The 20,290-nt window shown below is 44.3% G+C and overlaps 1 protein-coding gene across 7 annotated transcripts in view; it reads right to left on the reverse strand.

Moving 5' to 3' along the window:
• NEK11 (NIMA related kinase 11) overlaps window positions 1-20,290 on the reverse strand; it is a 539,441-nt gene that overhangs the window by 103,880 nt on the left and 415,271 nt on the right. For 6 of the 7 annotated variants that reach the window (XM_033930006.1, XM_033930009.1, XM_033930008.1 and 3 more), the window contains 2 exons: window positions 9,978-10,110; window positions 2,846-2,936 (listed from right to left, as the gene is read on the reverse strand). In XM_033930006.1, coding sequence (XP_033785897.1) covers window positions 2,890-2,936; window positions 9,978-10,110 — 180 coding nt within the window. In that variant the 3' untranslated portion in view covers window positions 2,846-2,889. Of the gene's footprint in view, window positions 1-2,845; window positions 2,937-9,977; window positions 10,111-20,290 lie in introns of those variants that run through there. The other variant, XR_004538012.1, reaches the window with a different exon arrangement.

Consider the following 20,290-nt stretch of genomic DNA (forward strand, 5'->3'; position numbering starts at 1 on the left):
GGATGCCCAGTCCCTCCTTCCATGGCCACCCAGATGCCCTCGTGCTCCCAATCCACATGTAGCCTCCCACACACCCAACCCACCCCATGTACCTTATTCTGAAGACAGCAGGAGAGATGCCCACTTCCTCCTGCAGGCAGGCTCACCTCTTCAAAATGGCAGGCCTTCCCCTTCCCGGTGCATCCAAGAATGCATTGGGAGGGGCCTAAGACTCTGATTGGTTCAGGTGCCTAAGGCCCTTCCTATGAGAGGGGCCTTAGGCACCTGGGCCAATCAGGGCCTTAGGCTCCTCCCCTTCCAGGATACACTGAGAAGGGGAAAGCCCACCATTTTGAAGACGCGGGTCTGCCAGCAGTGGAGAGTGGGCATCCCTCCAGAATAAGGTATAGGGGGATGGATTGGGTGGGTGGGGTGTTTGGGTGGGTCAGGTAGTAGGGAGGTCTGGGTGGCCGAGGCAGGACGGAGTGGACATCCCTCCTACTGATTTTTATGGGGCTGTTGTCAGGAGGGGGCCATCATCAGGGGGGCAAAGGCAGGAGGGAATGTCAGGTGGGAGGTCAGGTGGATAAGTGGTTCCATGGGTCTGGCTGAGGCACCTTTAACATATGTGTATATGGCCCTCCTCCTGTCAGTAACCCTGACCTGTCGGTAATTTTGGATCGTTAAGTCATCACTGTATTTTGTGCATTACAAAGCGATGTTAGGGCATTGGTCAGATTGCTAGTTTCAATATTAATGAACTCGTTTTAATACTAATGTCTCCATTATACTACATTTGCATAGCAAAGTCAGCGGCTGCAATATCCTTGTCCCCGCAGGAACTCAATTTCCCCGTCCTGTCCCCATGAGTTTTGTCGCTGTCCCTGTCCCTGCCCCATTCCTGTAAGCTCTGCCATAACTGCGCAAGCCTTGAACACTTATGATGTTAAAGTGTTTGAGGCTTGTGCAGATGAGGACAGAGCTTGCTGGAATGGAGCAGGGACAGGAAAAGAACTCGCAGGGAAGGGATGGGAAAAATTTGTCCCCATGTCATTTGCTATGAGTCAGTTGCAAAAGAGATAGGTGGCTGCATCAACCTGGATATTCAATGCTGGTGGCGGGACATGGTCCGGCATTGAATATTCAGGAATAATTCTTTCCCCTTTTCCCCTTTTTCCCCTTTTATGGTTTGTCTGTAGTTTGAAGATAACTGTGTTTTAAATTATTGTATCCCTTATTTTTATTAATATTGTACTTATGCCTATAATTTTTGATAGGCGTTTAATCAAATTTTAAATAAACTATGAAACTATGAATTCCTCCAGCAGCTAAATAAATGTTCACCGCCACTGGCTGCATATGAATATCTGCCCCAATGAGTATTCTTAAGAGGCTTAGCTCTTTGAGTCTGCAGATACACTGTGTTGGTAGCAGATCCCTTCCCTAGTGGGATTTATTGCTGAGGTTCTCTGTTCTGGTGCTTCTCCTGAATAGATGATATCCACTGCTCTTCTCCTTATTTCTCCTTTGGAGGCTGCATTGATGATCTCGTCCCCATTCCAAATCTAACTGGAAAGCAATGCAGTAACTGCATAGATTTTGTTGCAATTTCCTCACTCTTTCTTGTCTTATGCACTGGCTGTGTTAGCTATCTGCTCCTCTTATATAGAGTTATCAGACGTCCAGGAAAACTTGGATATGTCCTCTTTTTAGAGGACTTTCCGAGCTCCCGGGTGGGCTTTCCAAAACACAGCATTTGTCTGGGTTTTGGAAAGCCCCAACGAACTCCAGCTGCATATGGAGGGCATCTGAGCATGTGCAGATGACATCACACAAATCCGCGCATGCTCTAGGCTCTCCAGATGCAACTGGAGCTCATTGCAGAAGAGAAGAGGCTTGCTGGGGGTGGAATAGGGTGGGGCCAGAGGTATGATTAGGCGGGGCCAGAGGCATGACTGGGAAGGGCCAGAGATATGGCTGGGTGGGGTCAGAGGTGTGAATGGGTGGAGTCAGAAATAGAATAGGGCGGGGCTGGAGGCGGAACAGGGCAGGATTATGTGTCCAGGGTTTTCCTTTGTAAAATATGGCAACCCTATCTGTACATCAATAATACAGTAACAAGGGAGCAAGAGCCAAAAACCAGACCCCTCCCACAGACTTGGTATTTATAGTCCCTCAGTTTTCTTTCATAGGGGTGTTTCCTCTTGCAAATGTCACTCAGGGAGGAGATTTCCAAGTCAAAAAAGCGCACATATAACAGAAATGGCTTGGCTGGAAATAATTAACAGTCTCTAGCATAGAGAGGGAGAAATCAGCCCCTCCTCCAGGCTAAGGCTTCTGTGTGCAGATCCATGAAAGTTGAAACTGTCAGCTTAGGGAGAGCCCTCCTTTTCTCTAAGGCTGACAACTTTTCAGCACTGTAAGGTTTAAAACTTTTTAGCAGCTTGTTTGATACATAGATAAATTGTCTAAAATAAGTTTTAAGAATGATAAAGGAATATTGGAAATGTTATAAAATGTTAATGTATATTCAGAAATGAATGTCAACAGAACAAAAGTGATTTCTGAAACTTTTTTCTTTGTCTAACTTTTAAGACCACCCATGTTATTATATTGGCTGTCAAGCTAATGATGTCACACTGAACGAAAAGTATATAATAGAGTGTCTTGAGATCTTAAACTGAGCTCGTTATCAGAAGGCCAGCATTTTGGCAACTATAATGACCTCCCGCTAATGCAACGGCTAAGGCAATTATGCTTTATTCTTTTGGTGTCATGATTGAACAAATAAAAACAATAATTATATTTTGGTAACAAAACCTTTGCATTTAGCGTCATTTAGCATGTTTTTTATTTTTTTTCATACCTTGAGCTTTATGAGTGCGCATCCCATGCTCACGCCTCTAGTGGCTAGTCACAAGAAAATACACCAACGTGTGACCTGGCTTGGAGACACCCTGCAGGATTGGAGTAACAAAAGGAACTCAAATAGAAAAAACACCAGCACAGTTGTATAAATGTTCATAACATAAATTTACTTGCAAAAATCAAGGTAAGGATGTCCCAAACCAAGTAAATGGTGCTTCTTGCAAAAGTTTCTTCAAACAAAGATTCAAAAGCAAAAATAACACAGTAACAGTTCAGGATTTCTTTTCCCTTCAAACAGTCAATAATTCCCCTGAGATCTTGCCCCCTCAGAGCTTCTTTCCTCAGGGCTCTCACAGCCTACTCCCAAGTAGGTAGCAATGCAAAAATACAGATCTCTGCTCTGGTATACATAAAGTTCACAATAATCCAAAACAGAAGCCTCGAGCAGCCTTTGAAGCATTGCTGGGAAATGAAGAGTGTCCTAGATTTGCCTTTCCAAGTAGAAAGCTGCACGGGAACGGGGATGGCGGGAATCCCGCGGGTTCCCCCTTTGGGTCACGGGGATCCCATGGGGACGCCCCCTAGGGTTGCGGGGATCCCGTGGGGACGCCCCCTAGGGTCACAGGGATCCCGTGGGGACGCCTCCGAGGGTCGCGGGGTTCCTGCGGGGTTGGATTGCAGTGCATTCGAGCCACGAGGGTAGTCTCCTCCTCCTTACCTGCACTGTCGCAGCACACAGCCGAACGGAAGTCTTCCCGATGTCAGCGCTGACGTCGGAGGGAGGGCTTAAGCAAAGCCCTCCCTTCTTCCGACGTCAGCGCTGACATCAGAAAGACTTCCGGTCGGCTGTGTGCGGCAGGGCAGGTAGGAAGAAGGCAATGGCGAACGAAAGAGGGGGGAGGGGGCGGTCCGCCCCAAAGAATGTGCACAGCCGGTCAGGTCCCCCGATTGACCGACAACAGGCCCGGCCGACAAACCTCCCTGCCCTGTAGCCGCAAATCTAAATTACCTCTTACAGCAGCTTCAATACTCCAGCTGCTGTAAGAAGGTAATTTAGATTCGCGGCTACAGGACAGGGAGATTTGTCCGACCGGGCCTGTTCTGTTGTCGGTCGGGTGCGGAAACGCCACAAAGGTAAGGGGCAGGGAGGGAGGAAAGGTGGAGTGGAGAAGAAAAGACTCTTAAGGGGGGAGAAGGCCGCTGAAAGCACTGGGGAAGACAAAGGGGTGGAGAAGGACGCTGAAAGGACATGGGGTAAACGGGAGGAGGGGGGGAAGGATGCTGAAAGCACATGTGGAAGACAGAGGGGGGTGAAGGACCCTGAAAGCACTGGGGAAGACAAAGGGGTGGAGAATGCCACTGAAAGGACATGGGGAAAAAGGGGTGGAGAAGGCCACTGAAAGGAAATGGGGAAAACAGGGGGGGAGAAGGCCACTGAAAGGACATGGGGAAGACAGAGGGGGGAGAAGGCCGCTGAAAAGACATGGGGAAGACAGAGGGGGTGAAGGACGCTGAAAGGACACGGGGAAGGCAGAGGGGGGAGAAGGATGCTGCCTGACAGGACATGGGGAAGATGGTGGGGGAGAAGGACACTGGAAGGAAATGGGGAAGAGGGAATGGGGAAAAGACCCTGGCAGGGAAGAAGACAGAGGTGCCAGACTATGGGGGGAGCGGAGGGAAAAAGATGGGTGCCAGACCAATTTGGGAGGGGGGAGAAAGGGAGAGGCACAGTAACAGAGCAAATGGAAGACACAGAGAGAAGAGAGGCAGTGGATGGAAGGAATTGAATGAGAATATGAAGAAAGCAGAAACCAGGCAACAAAGGTAGGAAAAAAATTCTTTTTTTTTTTTTGCTTAAGGATAAAGTAGTATATTAGTTGTGTTGATAAAAATTTATAAACATTAGAGGCTCTGGTAGAAACCCGTTTACAAAGTATATATTCTTCCCAATTAATATTTCCAAATTAATAAAGTCTTTTTGCTTATTTTTAAATGGGTTTCTACCAGAGCCTTTAATTCAGTAGCATAATTAAATGAAATAACTATTTCTGTAGTTTATAGGGACGGGCGGGGACGTAGGGGATTCCTCGCGGGGACGTAGGGGATTCCTTGCGGGGACGGAGGGATTCCTGCAGGGACGGGTGGGAGTCCTCACAGGGACGGGTGGGGACGGGTGGAACTTTGGCGGGGACGGGTGGGGACGGGTGGGATTTCTGTCCCCGCGCAACTCACAGTCTTAAGCTCAATCTTGACACCTGGTGATTAAGCCAACTTCCATGGGTTCAGGATATTCACCAAACTCCTCTGGCAGACTTCCTTGTAGCTCCATAGGGGTTTCTTCCTCCTGCCCTGGAAGATCCAGTGATTCACCAGCCTCAATTACCTCCATAAGTGTACAGTTCTCACCACTGCTTGGACCCGGGAGGTCATCATGGGAGAGGAACTTTAATCTTCTCCCTAGCTTGCCTAACTGTCTGTTCCACACTGCTGCCTTTTCTAGAGCAGGGCCACGCCCTGTTCTAGCTGAGTCAGCACGGACCTGCACAGCTCTTGAGCTCCCCTGGTGGTGACCTGGATACAGAAAACCTGGTGAGTTCTTAGCCCTCCCGGCTCCCCCTGGTGGATGCCAAGTAAATTTACGTGACCAAGGTCAGGACGGCCCTTGCTTGGCCACACTACAACTGATGTGTTGGGTCAATAAAGACTAGTTCCAATTCAAAATAAATTTTAAAAATTCATAAACATATTAACTCAAGACACAACTGACATGATCTGAGAGGTAAGGGGGTAAGAAATACAATTGATTATAGAACAGTAGAAACATATAAGGGAAAAACAATAAGGTTTGGGAATAGAAGTTCAAGTCTAAAAAAGTCATTATCAGGCATGACTTAGGATTAAGGAAGACTGAAAGCTTCTTTGAATCAAAAACATTTTAATTTACTTTTGAAATGGTCTTCCATTTTTTTTTTCTTTTCTGATATAGGCAGGGAGTGTATTCCATATTTGGGGTGCTGTAACGGAAAAGATGTCTAAACATCTAGTACCAATTATCTTAAAAGATGGGATAGAAAGTAAGGATTGATTGGCAGATCTCAGCGGACGAATAAGGGGCATGAGGAGTCAGTAATTTATCTAGGGGCTCTTGGTACTTTTGTTTTGGTCATTATTTGATGTGCTTTGACCTTGTCTGTGTTGTTGGACTTCAAGTTGTATAACAGCAGTGGGATATAATGTTGCTAGCTACAAATAATGATGATCACATCTACAGTATACAGCTGCGGCTTCGGGGAGTGCTGCTGGCTCAGCTGATTGGGGGATTCCCTTGCTGCAATCAGCCCAGCCAGCCACGTCTACTTTTAACATTTGATATGTAGGCCAGCATTTTGCTAGCCCACATTTCAGGCATCTATTGTAGCCCAAGGCCACTTCTGGGCGAAACCACACCCATGCCCATCCTTGGGTGAGCTTAAGTGACCCTATTCATCTCCTTAGACCCGCAACAAACGCCTACAATGTAGGTGTCCTGCCTCAGGGTTTTTGTGATTTTTTACTGTGTGTCCCCATTGGTTGCCAGATGGCAGTAGGATGCCTACCGCCACCTACAATCAGGACACCCTTTTATAGAATCAGCCCTTTTGAGTTTTGTGTATCCCAATTAAATTAGAATTCCAGGCTCCTACATTCTCAAACAAGTGTCATTGTGAATTCATGTATGATTCAATGCATGCCTTGACCCTGTGCTAACAGATTTAACCTAAACGCAGCCACATCATTGAGAACTCCTACACAACCACTCTAGTGGTTTCTAAACACAGCATCTAATAGGTCAGCAGTAGCTGAGAAGAACCCTGTAGGCTTTGTGTTAAATCTATCAGATGGTATTGTGATTTAGGGAATAATGAATAGGTCTTGTTTTCTAAGATAATAATAGCATGTGTATTGGCACCAGTGTTAGGTCCGCATGAATATTTTATACTTGCAAATATTGGCTTTATTAAAAATGTAGCTGCTTAAGGGTTGTTCATCTGGAGTGAAGAACTGATGGCATTTCAATTGAAACTGCTTCCAAATACACGAAAAATCACTCCAGCAACTAATATAGCTAGAGATTATTCCAAATTTTGGATGCTGTCCCAGGCAGACACGAAGTCTGCTAAGGATATTGTTGTAAAAATATGCTTGCTGTTGAAAAGAATGCAATTTCTGTTTCATTCCCATTCCCAGGGGGATCAGATTGTCACGATCTGAAAGTGATCCAGAATGGGCGGGCTGCATTAAATGCAATGTGGGCATCAAATGTGTTGGATTGTAGCCAGCTCTAGTTTATATTGAAATACTGCCTTGGTGACATATGGTGGTTATTCTCACAATTATTCTGCCAATTTCTTTAAAGAAAATTTTTGTTTGTTTCAAAGAGTAGATAAACCTGATTTATTTAATACATTTTTCATTATTTTTTTTTCCTTCTACATATTTAGTCTAACAAGCTGTAAAAGCTTGATTTACACAGTTCAGTTGTCTTTACTCATTACAAAGAGAGAGGAAAGAGGAGGTAACTCTTAATGTATGATTAAAATAATATATCCCCACAAACTGATACCTACCTGTATTTCCCCCATATATAGGCCGCGGACTTAGTGTTCCCGCTAAGCTGCGCTGGCGTGCGCTGGCGCACAAAATATTAGGTCGCAGCGCACAAGTTTCTCGTCACAGCGCAGGACCGGCAAGATTGACTCATTTGAACTTCTGCAAGATCAGCATCGGAAGCGTGCGCTGGGCCGGAGAGATCTTGGGGAGCCTCCGACAGTGGCTTTCTCCCCTCTCTGCAGCTCTCCTTTACTTCCCAGCGCAGCGATTCACGAAGGCAGCCTCGGGGCTTTTGCTGAGTCGCGGCTGCCTCTGATGATGCAACTTCCTCTTTCCTCAGAGGCGGCGCGACACAACAAAGGACCCGAGGCTGCCTTCGTGAATCGCTGCGCTGGGAAGTAAGAAGAGCTGCTGGGAGGGGAGAAAACCACTATCAGTCTGGGAAGCTGCTGGGCAGGGGAAAAAAGGGACAGCTGCTACTGGAAAGGGAGAAGGAGAGATGCTTCTGGGAGGGGAGGAGGGAAAGGAATCTGGGAAGCTGCTGGGCCAGGAAAAAAAAGGGACAGCTGCTACTGGAGAGGGAGAAGGAGAAGGAGAGATGCATCTGGGAGGGGAGGAGGGAAAGGAATCTGGGAAGCTGCTGGGCCAGGAAAAAAAAAGGACAGCTGCTACTGGAGAGGGAGAAGAAGGAGAGATGCTTCTGGGAGGGGAGGAGGGAAAGGAATCTGGGAAGCTGCTGGGCAAGGAAAAAAAGGGACAGCTGCTACTGGATAAGGAGAAGAAGGAGAGATGCTTCTTGGAGGGGAGGAGGGAAAGGAATCTGGGAAGCTGCTGGGCTAGGAAAAAAAGGGACAGCTGCTACTGGAGAGGGAGAAGGAGACGGAGAGATGCTTCTGGGAGGGGAGGAGGGAAAGGAATCTGGGAAGCTGCTGGGCCAGGAAAAAAAAGGACAGCTGCTACTGGAGAGGGAGAAGAAGGAGAGATGCTTCTGGGAGGGGAGGAGGGAAAGGAATCTGGGAAGCTGCTGGGCAAGGAAAAAAAGGGACAGCTGCTACTGGATAAGGAGAAGAAGGAGAGATGCTTCTGGGAGGGGAGGAGGGAAAGGAATCTGGGAAGCTGCTGGGCAAGGAAAAAAAAGGGACAGCTGCTACTGGAGAGGGAGACGGAGAGATGCTGCTGGGAGGGGAGGAAGGGAAGAGAGTTACTGCTGGACAGGAGGCTGGGAGAAAGAAAGAAAGGGGGCAGGCAGGGAAACAGAAGGAAAGAAGAGAAACAGAAAAAAAGAAAGAAAGGTCAGGGAGAGAGGAAGAAAAAGTTGGGGGAGGGAATGAGGTGTGGAGGAGAGAAAGCATACAGGCTGATAGAAGGGAAGAAAGATTGGATGCACAGTCAGAAGAAGAAAGTGCAACCAGAAATCACCAGACAAGGTAGGAAAAATGATTTTATTTTAAATTTAGCAAAGTGGAGGCAGTATTACCACAGTTTTCAAAGGAATTTGCCCAAATAACTTAATAGTTAACTGGGTAAATTCCCAGAGATGAAAACTTCCCTTCACTTACTATGCACAGTTCTGAATTTATATCTGCTGTCTATATTTTACAATATGGTCCCCTTTTACTAAACCGCAATAGTGGTTTTTAGCGCAGGGAGCCTATGAGCGTCAAGAGCAGTGCTGGGCATTCAGCGCAGCTCCCTGCGCTAAAAACTGCTATTGTGGTTTAATAAAAAGGATGGAGGGTATATTTGTCTATTTTTGTATGCTATAAAAACCAAATACAGAGAGAGACTGAGAGCTGTTGACGAAGAGCTACGTGTGTGTCTTTCTTCCATTCCAGCCAGAATATCAGCTTTGTGTTCAGCCAAACAGGCCCAGGTTTCGCACTGAATAAAGTATTTTATAATTTTTATAATTTTTATTTCATAATAAAGTAATTATAAAATACTTTCTTTGTGTTTATTTGATTCCTATTCAAGAGAATTACTTTATATATAGTCAATATAGGCAGAGAGTTAAATTTTTTAACATTTTCTAATAGTGGTGTGCCTCGTGATTTTTTTCATGAAACAAGTGTGCCTTTGCCCAAAAAAGGTTGAAAAACACTGGTCTAGAAATTGAAAGCATCAAACGTATTGTCTTCTGGACTGTTTTTAATTTACAGTTTACACATATGGATGTAACAGACATAACTACATTTGTTGTAAAACATTTATTAAGATATCATTTCATCCCTACAATTTCTGTGTTCTTAAAAATATTATTTAACGTTATTTAATTTAGCGTGTAGGCCTAAAATTCCTTTGAATACCTCGTCCTCATGTATCAGCAACTTTGACAACATATTTATTTGGCTCATAACTTGCTGGCGCCCGATATTTTTAGCTCACAGTGAAAAAAGTTTGCTCACAACACCCGCCCGCTTAGAGGGAACACTGGCCCCCGCGGTCTATACATGGGTTATACAAACCCGTGTATGGTGCACAGTCTTAGTAAATGGGGTGGCCTATGCAGCAATTTTAAATCATCCCCCCACTCCCTGTACCTTTTTCGGAGCCCCCTCGTTGGATGGCAGATGGTGCACGGCTCGAATCTCCAGCGGTGCAGGGCAGGCAGCCATGATTTCTTCGGCATCTGGCCTGCACCCACACCTCTTGCTGAGTGGCTGACATCAGTGGCTGTTAGATTGCAATCATAGGGATAGTTTACAAAAAAGAAAGAAAGAAATGAGTCACACATTTTGTGGAAGAGAATGATTAAAAATATTTGCTTCCAAAGCTGGAGCAGAGATTGCATGGGAAGTCAGTTCTGAAATCTTGTAGGAAAACGGTATATAGTGAAGCATTTAGGGCCTGTTTGCCTCTGAACCATAAGTTGCATTCTGATTTCTATATGCCTGAGCCTCATTATCCCCTTTCAGACATGCAAATTCACCCTGGCTCCAGAGGAATCAAGAGAGAAAGACCCAGCATACGCACACACACACACACATGGAAATATAAAGCAGATTACAATTAGAAAATGAACGGTCAACAGGTGCTCTCATCATCATACATAACGTGACCATTTATTTTTTCATCAAAACGGAACATCTATTAATTGTCAGTCCCGCCCCAATCCCTCCCTAGCCCCGCCCCCAATCACACACCCAATTTCTTCCATTCATTTTCCATGTACACATAATATCTTATTAATTCATAACGGTAACCATAAAATTTTTAAAAACTACAAAGCACACTAAACGCAGAGAAAATGTTAATTATCATTTATATTTGGGGGGTTTCAAAAATGTCAAGGCAGATGACTTTAAAATATGCAATGTCACCTCAGTAACTATAGAAAAATAGACAAATATAGTGCAAAATATAGACAGCAGATATAAATTCTCAAAACTGACACATTTTGATCACTAAATTGAAAATAAAATAATTTTTCCTACCTTTGCTGTGTGGTGATTTCATGAGTCTCTGGTTGCGTTTCCTTTGACTGTGCATCCTTTCTTTCATTTCTTTCTTTCTTTTTGCACTCAGACACAATAATTGTCCCTTTCTTTTTTTTTTTATATAAATCTTTATTGATATTTCAAACTTTATAATGTATACAATTTAAATATCAGAAAAAACTATATGAAAATACATTATTATCATCAGAATTATTACATTCATCAAATTTTAATCCCCTTCTTATCCTAATTATAATCAGTAATCTTATATATTATACTATGAATAATATTAAAAGAAATAATCCACCCCCTACCCTCCAACTCCCCCTGGATGTGCAAAGGATTCTAATATAATTATAATGTAACAAAGTTAGTTAATGGACCCCATATCCCATTAAAGGATTTACTAATCCCTAAACGTTCTGCCATAATCTTTTCATATTTATATGTTGCACATACAGTTGCCCACCAAAAACTAAAATTAATCCTATCATGATGTTTCCAATTCCCTCTCTTCTTCCTTCCTATGTCCTTAGTGCCATCAGTTCCTCCTTCCCATGTCCTTAGTGTCCCCAGTGCTCTTTTCTTTGTCCTTAGTGCCCCTTCCTATGTCCTTAGTGCCCCCAGTGCCTCCTTCCCATGTCCTTAGTGCCCCCAGTGCTCCTTCCTATGTCCTTAGTGCCCCAAGTGCCTCCTTCCCATGTCCTTAGTGCCCCTTGCTATGTCCTTAGTGCCCGCAGTGCCTCCTTCCCATGTCATTAGTGCTCCCAGTGCTCCTTCCTATGTCCTTAGTGCCCCTGTACTCCTTTCTATGTCCCCCTCACTGCCTTCCAGCCTTTGTTCCACCCTCTCCCACAAAGCTAGCCATCCTACCTCCCTCCCTCCCTGCTGTGCTAAAGCCAGCCAGCCTGCCTGCCTCCAGCGCTGAAGGCTGCCCCTCCCTAGACCAGCCCCCGCTGCTGCTGCCTACCACCGCTTCAAACACCCTCCTTGATCCACTGCCGACCACCGACCGCCGCATCTAAAGGTCCAGTTGCCAGCCCACAAACCTTCTTCCCGACATTAATTCTGAGCATTGGAGCAGTTACCACCACTACCGGTGCTAAAACCCATGCTACACGTTAGTAAAGGAGGGGGAAAATTTAGAATAATGAAAAAATATGCTGAAAAATACACACCAAATTGTAAAGTGATAGCTGTATATGTTTACAACCACACATCCTACTTAGGGACAGATTTATTAATGTAAACCCAACCCTGTTCTTTGTGACCCTGAGTAAGTCACTTAACACTCCATCTCATCTCCCCTGTCGTGATCCACCCTTCCCCCCCCACAACAATCAGGGCAGGAGGGAGCCTAAGCTCTCCTGCCCCGCGCCCCCCCCCCTGATTACGTTCGGGGCAGGAAGGAGCTCAAGCCCTCCTGCCCCGTGGCCCTCCCGAACGATTACGTTCGGGGCAGGAGGGAGCCTTATTCTGGTTGGCCCAGGCACCTCAGTCCCCACCTGTGGGCGGGGTTTGAGCTGCCTGGGCCAATATGGCCCCATTCTGGAGCCGGCTGGCCTGCCGGACAGGCGGGATTGACACCTGTCCGTCCGACCAACTTTTACAAGGTATGGGGGATGGGATTGGGGGTAGTGGGGTTGTGGGGTCAGCGGGGGGTCACAGGTTGGCGGGGGGAGATCAGGGGTTCGGGGGGGGTCATGGGGGGGGGGTTGATTCGAGGGCAGAAGGGCCTGGGATCCCTCCTGCCCATATTTTAGTGGGGGTGGGGGGTAGGGGGTTCACCTGGACAGGAGGGGTTGGGCTCCCTCCTGCCCGATCTTGTAGGGGATGGGGGGTCACGTGGCCAGGAGGGCTTGGGCTCTCTCCTGGCCCCATCGGACTTGGGGGGGATAACTGTGGGTTTGGGGGGGCCGCGGGACAGGAGGGTTTGGGCTCCCTCCTGCCCCGATGTCATGTGGGGGGGTGGATTCTGTAACCGGTGTTGTTTTTACAGACACTGGTTACAGAATCCAGCTTTTAGGCGAAGGACTGGCTCCTCCTTCGCCTAAAAGCCCTTGTTTTGGACTTTTGGGGCTTAGGCTTTTTTTAGGTTGATTATAGGGTATAAGTTTAGACGTAGTGGTGGTCTAGGCATTTAAAACAGCTGAACGTAGAGGCAGGCCATTATCAAAAAAGACCTCCTTTTGGACGTTTTTTTGATAATGGACATTTTCTCTGCTTCTACTTTCAACGTTTAAAGCCTTAGGCCAAAAGGGGACTTAGACGGTTTTATTATGCTCCTCCACGCCTCCTTTGAATAAAAATTACTATTTACCTGGTTTTGTAAAGAAAAATGGGAGTGAGATTCAAGAAAATCCTCAAGCTTCTCAGAATCAATCTCCTGATTTGGGAAACATATCAGCTATCTTAGAAACATCTGTGACAATTTTGGAAGAAAAAGCTACCTTACTCGTTTCATTTGTGTTTCAAAAGGATCTCAACGCTGTTTTAAAATTCTATTTTCTTAATTCGTATACTCCTTTTCATGGTTAATGTATTTGGATATACCCTGACATTATTAAACAACTCAAGAAAGGAGGAAAATATTTCTGACAATGAGGCAAGAGACGAAAGATTTAGGTGCAAAATTTCAACTGGCATATCCTTGTAAATGCCTCATTAAATATTTGGGGACAAAATATACATTCTTTGTTCCAGATCATCTCCAGAATTTTCTGGACATGAAGAAGATCTCTAGTGTTTAAAGGGTGTGATTATGTACTGAGGAGTTGTTCCCGTTAAGCTGTTTCCTTTTTGTTTTTACTGATGTTTAAATTAATTCTCTGTATATTCAGGACTTCCCCTCCCCATAAATGTTTAGGGGTCTAAAAGTTTGTAAATTGATATTTTCTTTAATTGAATTTCCTTTTTATGTATTATTACTTATCATGTTACTTAAACAAGTGTATTACTTGTCACTTATTTTCAAAATAATAAAGGAAAAAAACCAACAACACTAAAATAAATAAATAAATAACTCCCCCCCCCCCCCTTTTATAAAACTGAAGCCCGGATTTTAGCATTGGCCGCGGCGGTATCAATTCCGCCACTCATAGGAATTTTATGAGCATTGGAGCTGTTACTGCTGTGACTGGCGCTAAAAATCCCGCTATTGATTTGTAAAAGGGGTGGTGGTAAATAGATAAATAAATATGTTTTAGTTTACAATTAACTCTTGATTTTAGCACAGGTCCCATTTTATGCAATGAGATCTAAATTAGAAAATGACACAGTGACAAAACTCATCACCGTTCCCGACCCCGCGGATAACCAGCCATCCCACGTCATTCTTTAGTGTCTAGCTCAACCTCACTCCTTCTACACCAGCATTCTTCAACGCAGGGATTGAGGGTCAGTGGCCCATTCAAACTCTGATTCTTCCCTCTCTCCTTAAAGAATGACATGGAGATGGTTTCCCGCGGTTATCTGCGGGGACGGGAACAGTTCTAGCTACTAATAACTGGGGTTAACAGCAAAAGAACAATTTTAAAAGTAGCTCATATTGATAACTTCCCTAGAGTTCTTCCTTAATTGTATTATCACAGAAAGAGTACAGCAGTCATGCCCTGATGGTTAGTGACTACCGGTATGGCTAAATGTACCCACCAATGAACCCATCGGTTACGCAGAACTATTGTATTCTTTCAACTACATAAAAACTAAAGGCATCTGCTCCTGCAATATGCCTTCTAAGCAGGGGAAAATAGCTTCCCAAATCGAGAACTTAGCCAGCACTTCCTGTGCTCAGCTAAGCAATCTGTCTTGTGCTGTCAATAGTGACATCTGAGAGAAATTATTTCACCTGTAGGTGTTCAAAATTAACTTTCTTGACATTATGCAGTACTGAATTTTGAAGCCTCTTAATTGTTACCACAGGGAGTTCCCGAGCACACAGCTCCTGCTGTGGATATATTCTTTTCTTGTGAAATGCTTTGGCATGTAGCACAGTACTCCTCATGATTTTCTCTGAGCAAGTTAAAAGGAGCAGCAGTGGTCAAATATTTCGGTGTCCATTTACCCGATTCTAGGTTTTGTTATTCCTAGCTATTCTTTCCTTTTTTGTTCCCACATTTTTATTTTGTATGGTTGCTTAGTGTTCGGGAACAAAAGTTGTAAACCTGCTTTAAAAAAAAAATCACCTTTTCCGAGTCCACTTTTCATTTGCTCATACTATATTTCCAATTTGCATACATTTCTGCTATGCCTAGGTTTCTGACCCAGATCAACATAATAGCAACCCTATGTTAACTTGTTAGATTCAGAAAGGTGGGAGGAGCTAATAGCACATACTATATTAAGCACTCTGCAATAACATGCATTTTAATGTACCTTAGTAAATAGGTCCCATGAGGCTGTAGAAGGATAAAGGGCAATCAGAACTCTAAGCTCAGAAACCTGCCTAGATAAAAGATTCATCAAAATGCATATATGCTTTTTATTTGCCTTTGGATTCTCTTAAACTGAAATATGTTTATTATTGCCTGAAGCAAGAGTAATTCCCACAATATAGCCACAAAGCATCCATTCATATCAATAGTACTGGTTCTGAAATACTTTCAGCTCATCTGAACTGGGAAACTGTGGTGGTTATTGTAGTTCTATTCTAGCTTTAGACAGATGAAAACTGGCATTTAGACATCCATACTGAATGAATGTCCAAATCCTAATTTAACAAATACAGGATACAGATGTCTAATCCTGCAATATGTGCATCTGACATGGGCGTGCTTTGGGCGGGACTAGGAAGGAGCCAGTATATGGACATCCAACTCCGATCACAGAAGAAGGGACATCCATTTCTAAAAACATAGACGTTATTATTTAGACCTGGTTGCAGAAAGGTGATCTGATTGAGCAGCTGTCCACCTCCTTAATCCCCCAGTGACTGCTGTCCCCCCTCTCCCACGAATGTGAAACAGTAACAGATACCAGACACTATGATAGCTTCAGATATTATGGGCATTCTTAATAAACCTGCTCGCAGATCTGAGGAGAAGCCTCAGGGTTAGAGAAATGGACTGACAACCAAAAGACTCAGATTCAGATCCTGTTTCAGCTCTTTTACGTTTGAATATATTAAAAACCTGCAAGCCTGAAGACTATTACACTGGTGTATATTCAGGTACAGTAGCCATTTGTCTGTTTCTGGAGGGCTCATAAATAAAAAAATCAAAATCACAAACAGCTGAAATGGGATTTGAACCTGGGTCTGCTGCTTTTCAACCCACTGCTCTAAACATTAGGCTATACTTGTGCTCTGTATGGACCCTTGTGTGCCCATTTTATATGGTAGATGTTCCTATGTTGCCACACAAAAGTCCATGTCCCTTCTTTTCCCCATTCATAATCTGGATGTCATTTTTGAAAATGAACATTCATGCTGGATGTTTCCAGCACATAAGCAGGGCCGGATTAATGAATAGGCCCAGTAGGCACATGCCTAGGGCCCGAAATGGTCAGGGGGGCCCGCTGAAGGAGAACACTGATATTTTTTTTTTAAACAGTGATGCCCCCCCCCTCCCCTATCGATCGGCAACACCGGGGCCTCCATTTGATCGGCAACACTTTACCCCCCCTCGATCGGCAACACCGGCCTCCCCCCCACTGAAAGAAACAGGGCCTACACTGATCTCTCTCTCTCTCTCTCCTGCCGCTGCCAAAGCCTTTACTGTAAACAAATTTAACACAAGCCACAGGGCTCTAACAGTGCTCGTGATACTGCCGGATTTCCTCCTCCTCCCCCATAAACAAAATGGGAAGTTACGTCATGAGGGGGAGGAAGGAGGAGGGTAGCCATCAGTGGCACGCGCTCTGTTTGAGCCCTGCGACTTGTGTTAAATTTGTTTACAGTACAGGCTTTGGGAGAGAGAGAGAGCAGTTGCAAGCCCTGTTTCTTTCAGTGGGGGGGCCCGGTGTTGCCGATCGAGTGGGGGCCCGATCGAGGGGAGGGAAGCCATCAGCAGCACATGCACTGTTTGAGCAGCGTGAGTTAAATTTGTTTACATGCTTCGGCAGCGGGCCAGCGGCAGGAGAGAGAGCACAGAGCAGTAAATGAGTTGAAGTCGGCAGGCCTGGGAAGGGGAAGATGCTAGATGGAAGGACAATCAGGAAGAACAAGAAATGCGTTATGTTGGATCAGGGGATGAGATGGAGGGAAAGAAGGGGAAATGTTGGACAAGGGCAGTAGGGTGGCTGGATCATAGGGTGACAGGGGGAGAGAACAGCAGGCTAGAAAGTGGAAGCAATCTTGGACCCTGAGGGGGAGGGAAGAGAGAGGTGGTGAAATAATTGATCGGGGGGGGAGGGAAGAGAAATGGGATAGGAAGATAGTGAAGGAAAAAGGACAAGGAGATGTCAGGCTATCAGAGACGGAGAGGAGATTCTGGGCTACAAGAATGGAGGGAGGGGATATGCTGGAAATTGTGGAAATCATGGGAAAGACCAAGGGACAGGGGTGGCAAGGAGATGAATGAGAGGAAGATAGCCTCTGGCCTCTCCCTCCTCAGCACGCTGCTGCTTTCCAACACTGATGGCTGATGGCACAAGTTCTCCCCACTTCCATCATCTGTCCCCTTCTCTCTCTCCCTCCAACCCAGGCAATTCTCAATGAGGGGGCAGGATAACGTGAGGGAATTGCCTGGGATGGAGAGAGAGAGAAGGGGCAGATAATGGAAGTGGGGAGAAAAGAGACAGAAAAGGGGCAGATAATAGAAGTGGGGAGAAGAGAGACAGAGAAGGGGGGGGGCAGATGATAGAAGTGGGGAGAACTTGTGCTGTCAGCTTCAGTTGCATATGAGGAAGCAGCAGCAGCGGTGAAGAGGTGAGGGGCCCTCACCTCACCACTGCTGCTGCTTTCCCACATGCTGGATGGGGGGGAAGAAGATAGAGTTAGTGAGATAGTGGAGGAGTGAAAGAAAGGGGTGGCAAGCTGTGAGTAGACACAGTGAAAAGAGGGAAACCGAGGACTGAATAGTAATAAAGAATTTAATTTAGACGGAGGCAGAAAATAGAGAAGGAAGACCAGAGAAGAAAAGGGAAGAGAGAGGAGAGTTGCCAGAAAACGAGGAAGGAGACAGAGCTATCAGATTTGAGTGGAGGAAATGAGAAGCGAGAGATGCTTAAAACCACTGTGTCAGGTATTGTTGCGGTGTCTTCCTTTGTAAAGACAAACGCAAAGAAGGAATTCAGTCTATCTTCAATTTGTTTGTCATCCTTAACGCACCCTTTTCCTCCCAGGTCGTCCAGCGGTTCAAGGTGCAGCTGTACCACAGAGCAATACAAAGTCATTATAACATTTCCATCTTTGTTTTCCATTCCTTTCCTGGAGGGGCTTTAGGTAATGTGACCATTTATTTTTTTCATCAAAAGGGGACATCTATTAATTATTCCTTTATCGTGGAATGTTTATAGATTCTCTTTTGCAAGAGGCGACCAACAATTTAAATTATCCCTTCCTTCCAGGAAAGGGATTAAAGGAGTTAAGGTTTTTAGTCAATCTTTGATTTTTAAATTTTCTCAACTTTGGAATGATCTTCTGTCTCTTTTAAGGAGTTCTGGTTTGCTTCAATTTTTTCGTAAATCTTTAAAAACCGTTTTATTTGTTAAACCTTTCGAAAATTGATTTTCTTGAAATTTGTTTCTATTTCTAATGGTTCTTATCTGTTTAAGTTAACTAATGTAACCGAGTCCAGCTTTCATAGAATAATGACTCAGTATATAAAACCAAGCATTAGATTAGATTCTATTTGTGCGTCGCTCATACCTATACAGGCTCAAAGCGACTTTAAAGAGAGGAGAGAAGGGAGAGGATGGAGAGGGAGGGAAGAGAGGGGAGGAGGATAGGTAGGAGGGGGAGAGAGGGAGGGGAAGTAGAGAGATAAGAGTGTGAAAAGGAGGTGGGAGGGGAAGGGGAGGAGAAGAGGAGAGGATGCAGGAGATTAAGTGTCGAACAGATGGGTTTTCAGTTTTCTTCAGAAGATGATGTGGCTAGGTTCAGTTCTGGACATTTTTGTAAGGTTATTCCAAGTTTTTACTCCTAGACAGGTAAGCATGGAGTGGAAAACTCATTTGTAGTGAAGGTTAATAGTATTTTAACATCCAATCAAGACAGTCTCTTTTGTGCTGCTGATGGCATCTTATTTAAAAGCAGAAGCCATCTGTTTTCTCAGTCACACAAGGTTAGGTAAAAACTTGTGAAGTATGAGTTTTCAAAATGAATATTGTAGTTTAACATCTTTTAAACAGTATGATTTATTGTCAGATGGATTGGAAAGATTTGCACACTCATTGGTTACATTTATAGTTTAATGCCAGTGTTTCATTCAAGAAAAAGGTTTTTTCACCTGAATGGGTGTAAAATTTTATTTACAAATTAACATCAACACTGAGAAGAATTATAGGAAGCATTTTTGTGGTGCCATTAAAGCCATTTATTTATCTTTTTTTTACATTCCAGATTAACAGGCTGATTTACATCTAGCGGACATAGCTTTTCAAATCAACTTGAGCACTTCCCCTGATGAAGCTGTTCTGAAGTGAAACGGACAGGCCAGGGTTTAAAATTTTTTTTTTATTGAAGCGAATGGTTTTGACAACATATTGGTGGAAACGTCAACCTAACACTGCTAGCTATTGTGTACATTACAAGTGTTTAAGGATGCTTGATTTAAAGAGTTAATAAGTGAGTAAATGAGCATAAAAAAATATATCAACAAAAATTAACGGGGTTTTATTGACCAATGATGATGTTTACAGCCCCACGAAAGTGTTTGCATTGAATATAACACTTGGGCATTTGAGGTCTTTTCCCATATTTTTTAAACTAAACACAGAAATATATTTAAGCAGATATAACTATATCCATTATCAGATTATGAGAGGTACCAGAATGTAACATGCAACAAGGTTGATAAGGTAATATAAGACCATTCAAATATCAAGGGCCCATCCCCCCACAGCCCTGAAAAGTCAAACAACTTTAAAAAGACATCTGACTCAAGTGGTAGCCAATGTAATGTATAAAGCAAAAGGGTAGCATGATCCCACAATTTTGGAAGGTTATCAGGTCACTATTCTGGCTCTAGATGGGGCAACCTGAACATACACAGTATCAATCTACAGATCCGAAAAAGCAGGCAATGAGAAGAGCTTTAGATTATACACTATAAAAAATATATATATACTGTATTAGTCAGTACAAAGTGAACTAGAAACAAAAATGTTCTTTCAGCAACTCAGAGCTAGAGAGGCAATCAGAGTATTCCCTTGAGGATGTACATTCCCGTGTGAAACACCCTGGGAAATACACTGCCTACCTCTACTGTTCTAAACTGCTGACAGAACATTTTTGCTCTTAATTTATGGATTAATAA

Source organism: Geotrypetes seraphini, chromosome 2 (assembly GCF_902459505.1).
Source record: "Geotrypetes seraphini chromosome 2, aGeoSer1.1, whole genome shotgun sequence".
Taxonomy (NCBI): Eukaryota; Metazoa; Chordata; class Amphibia; order Gymnophiona; family Dermophiidae; genus Geotrypetes; species Geotrypetes seraphini.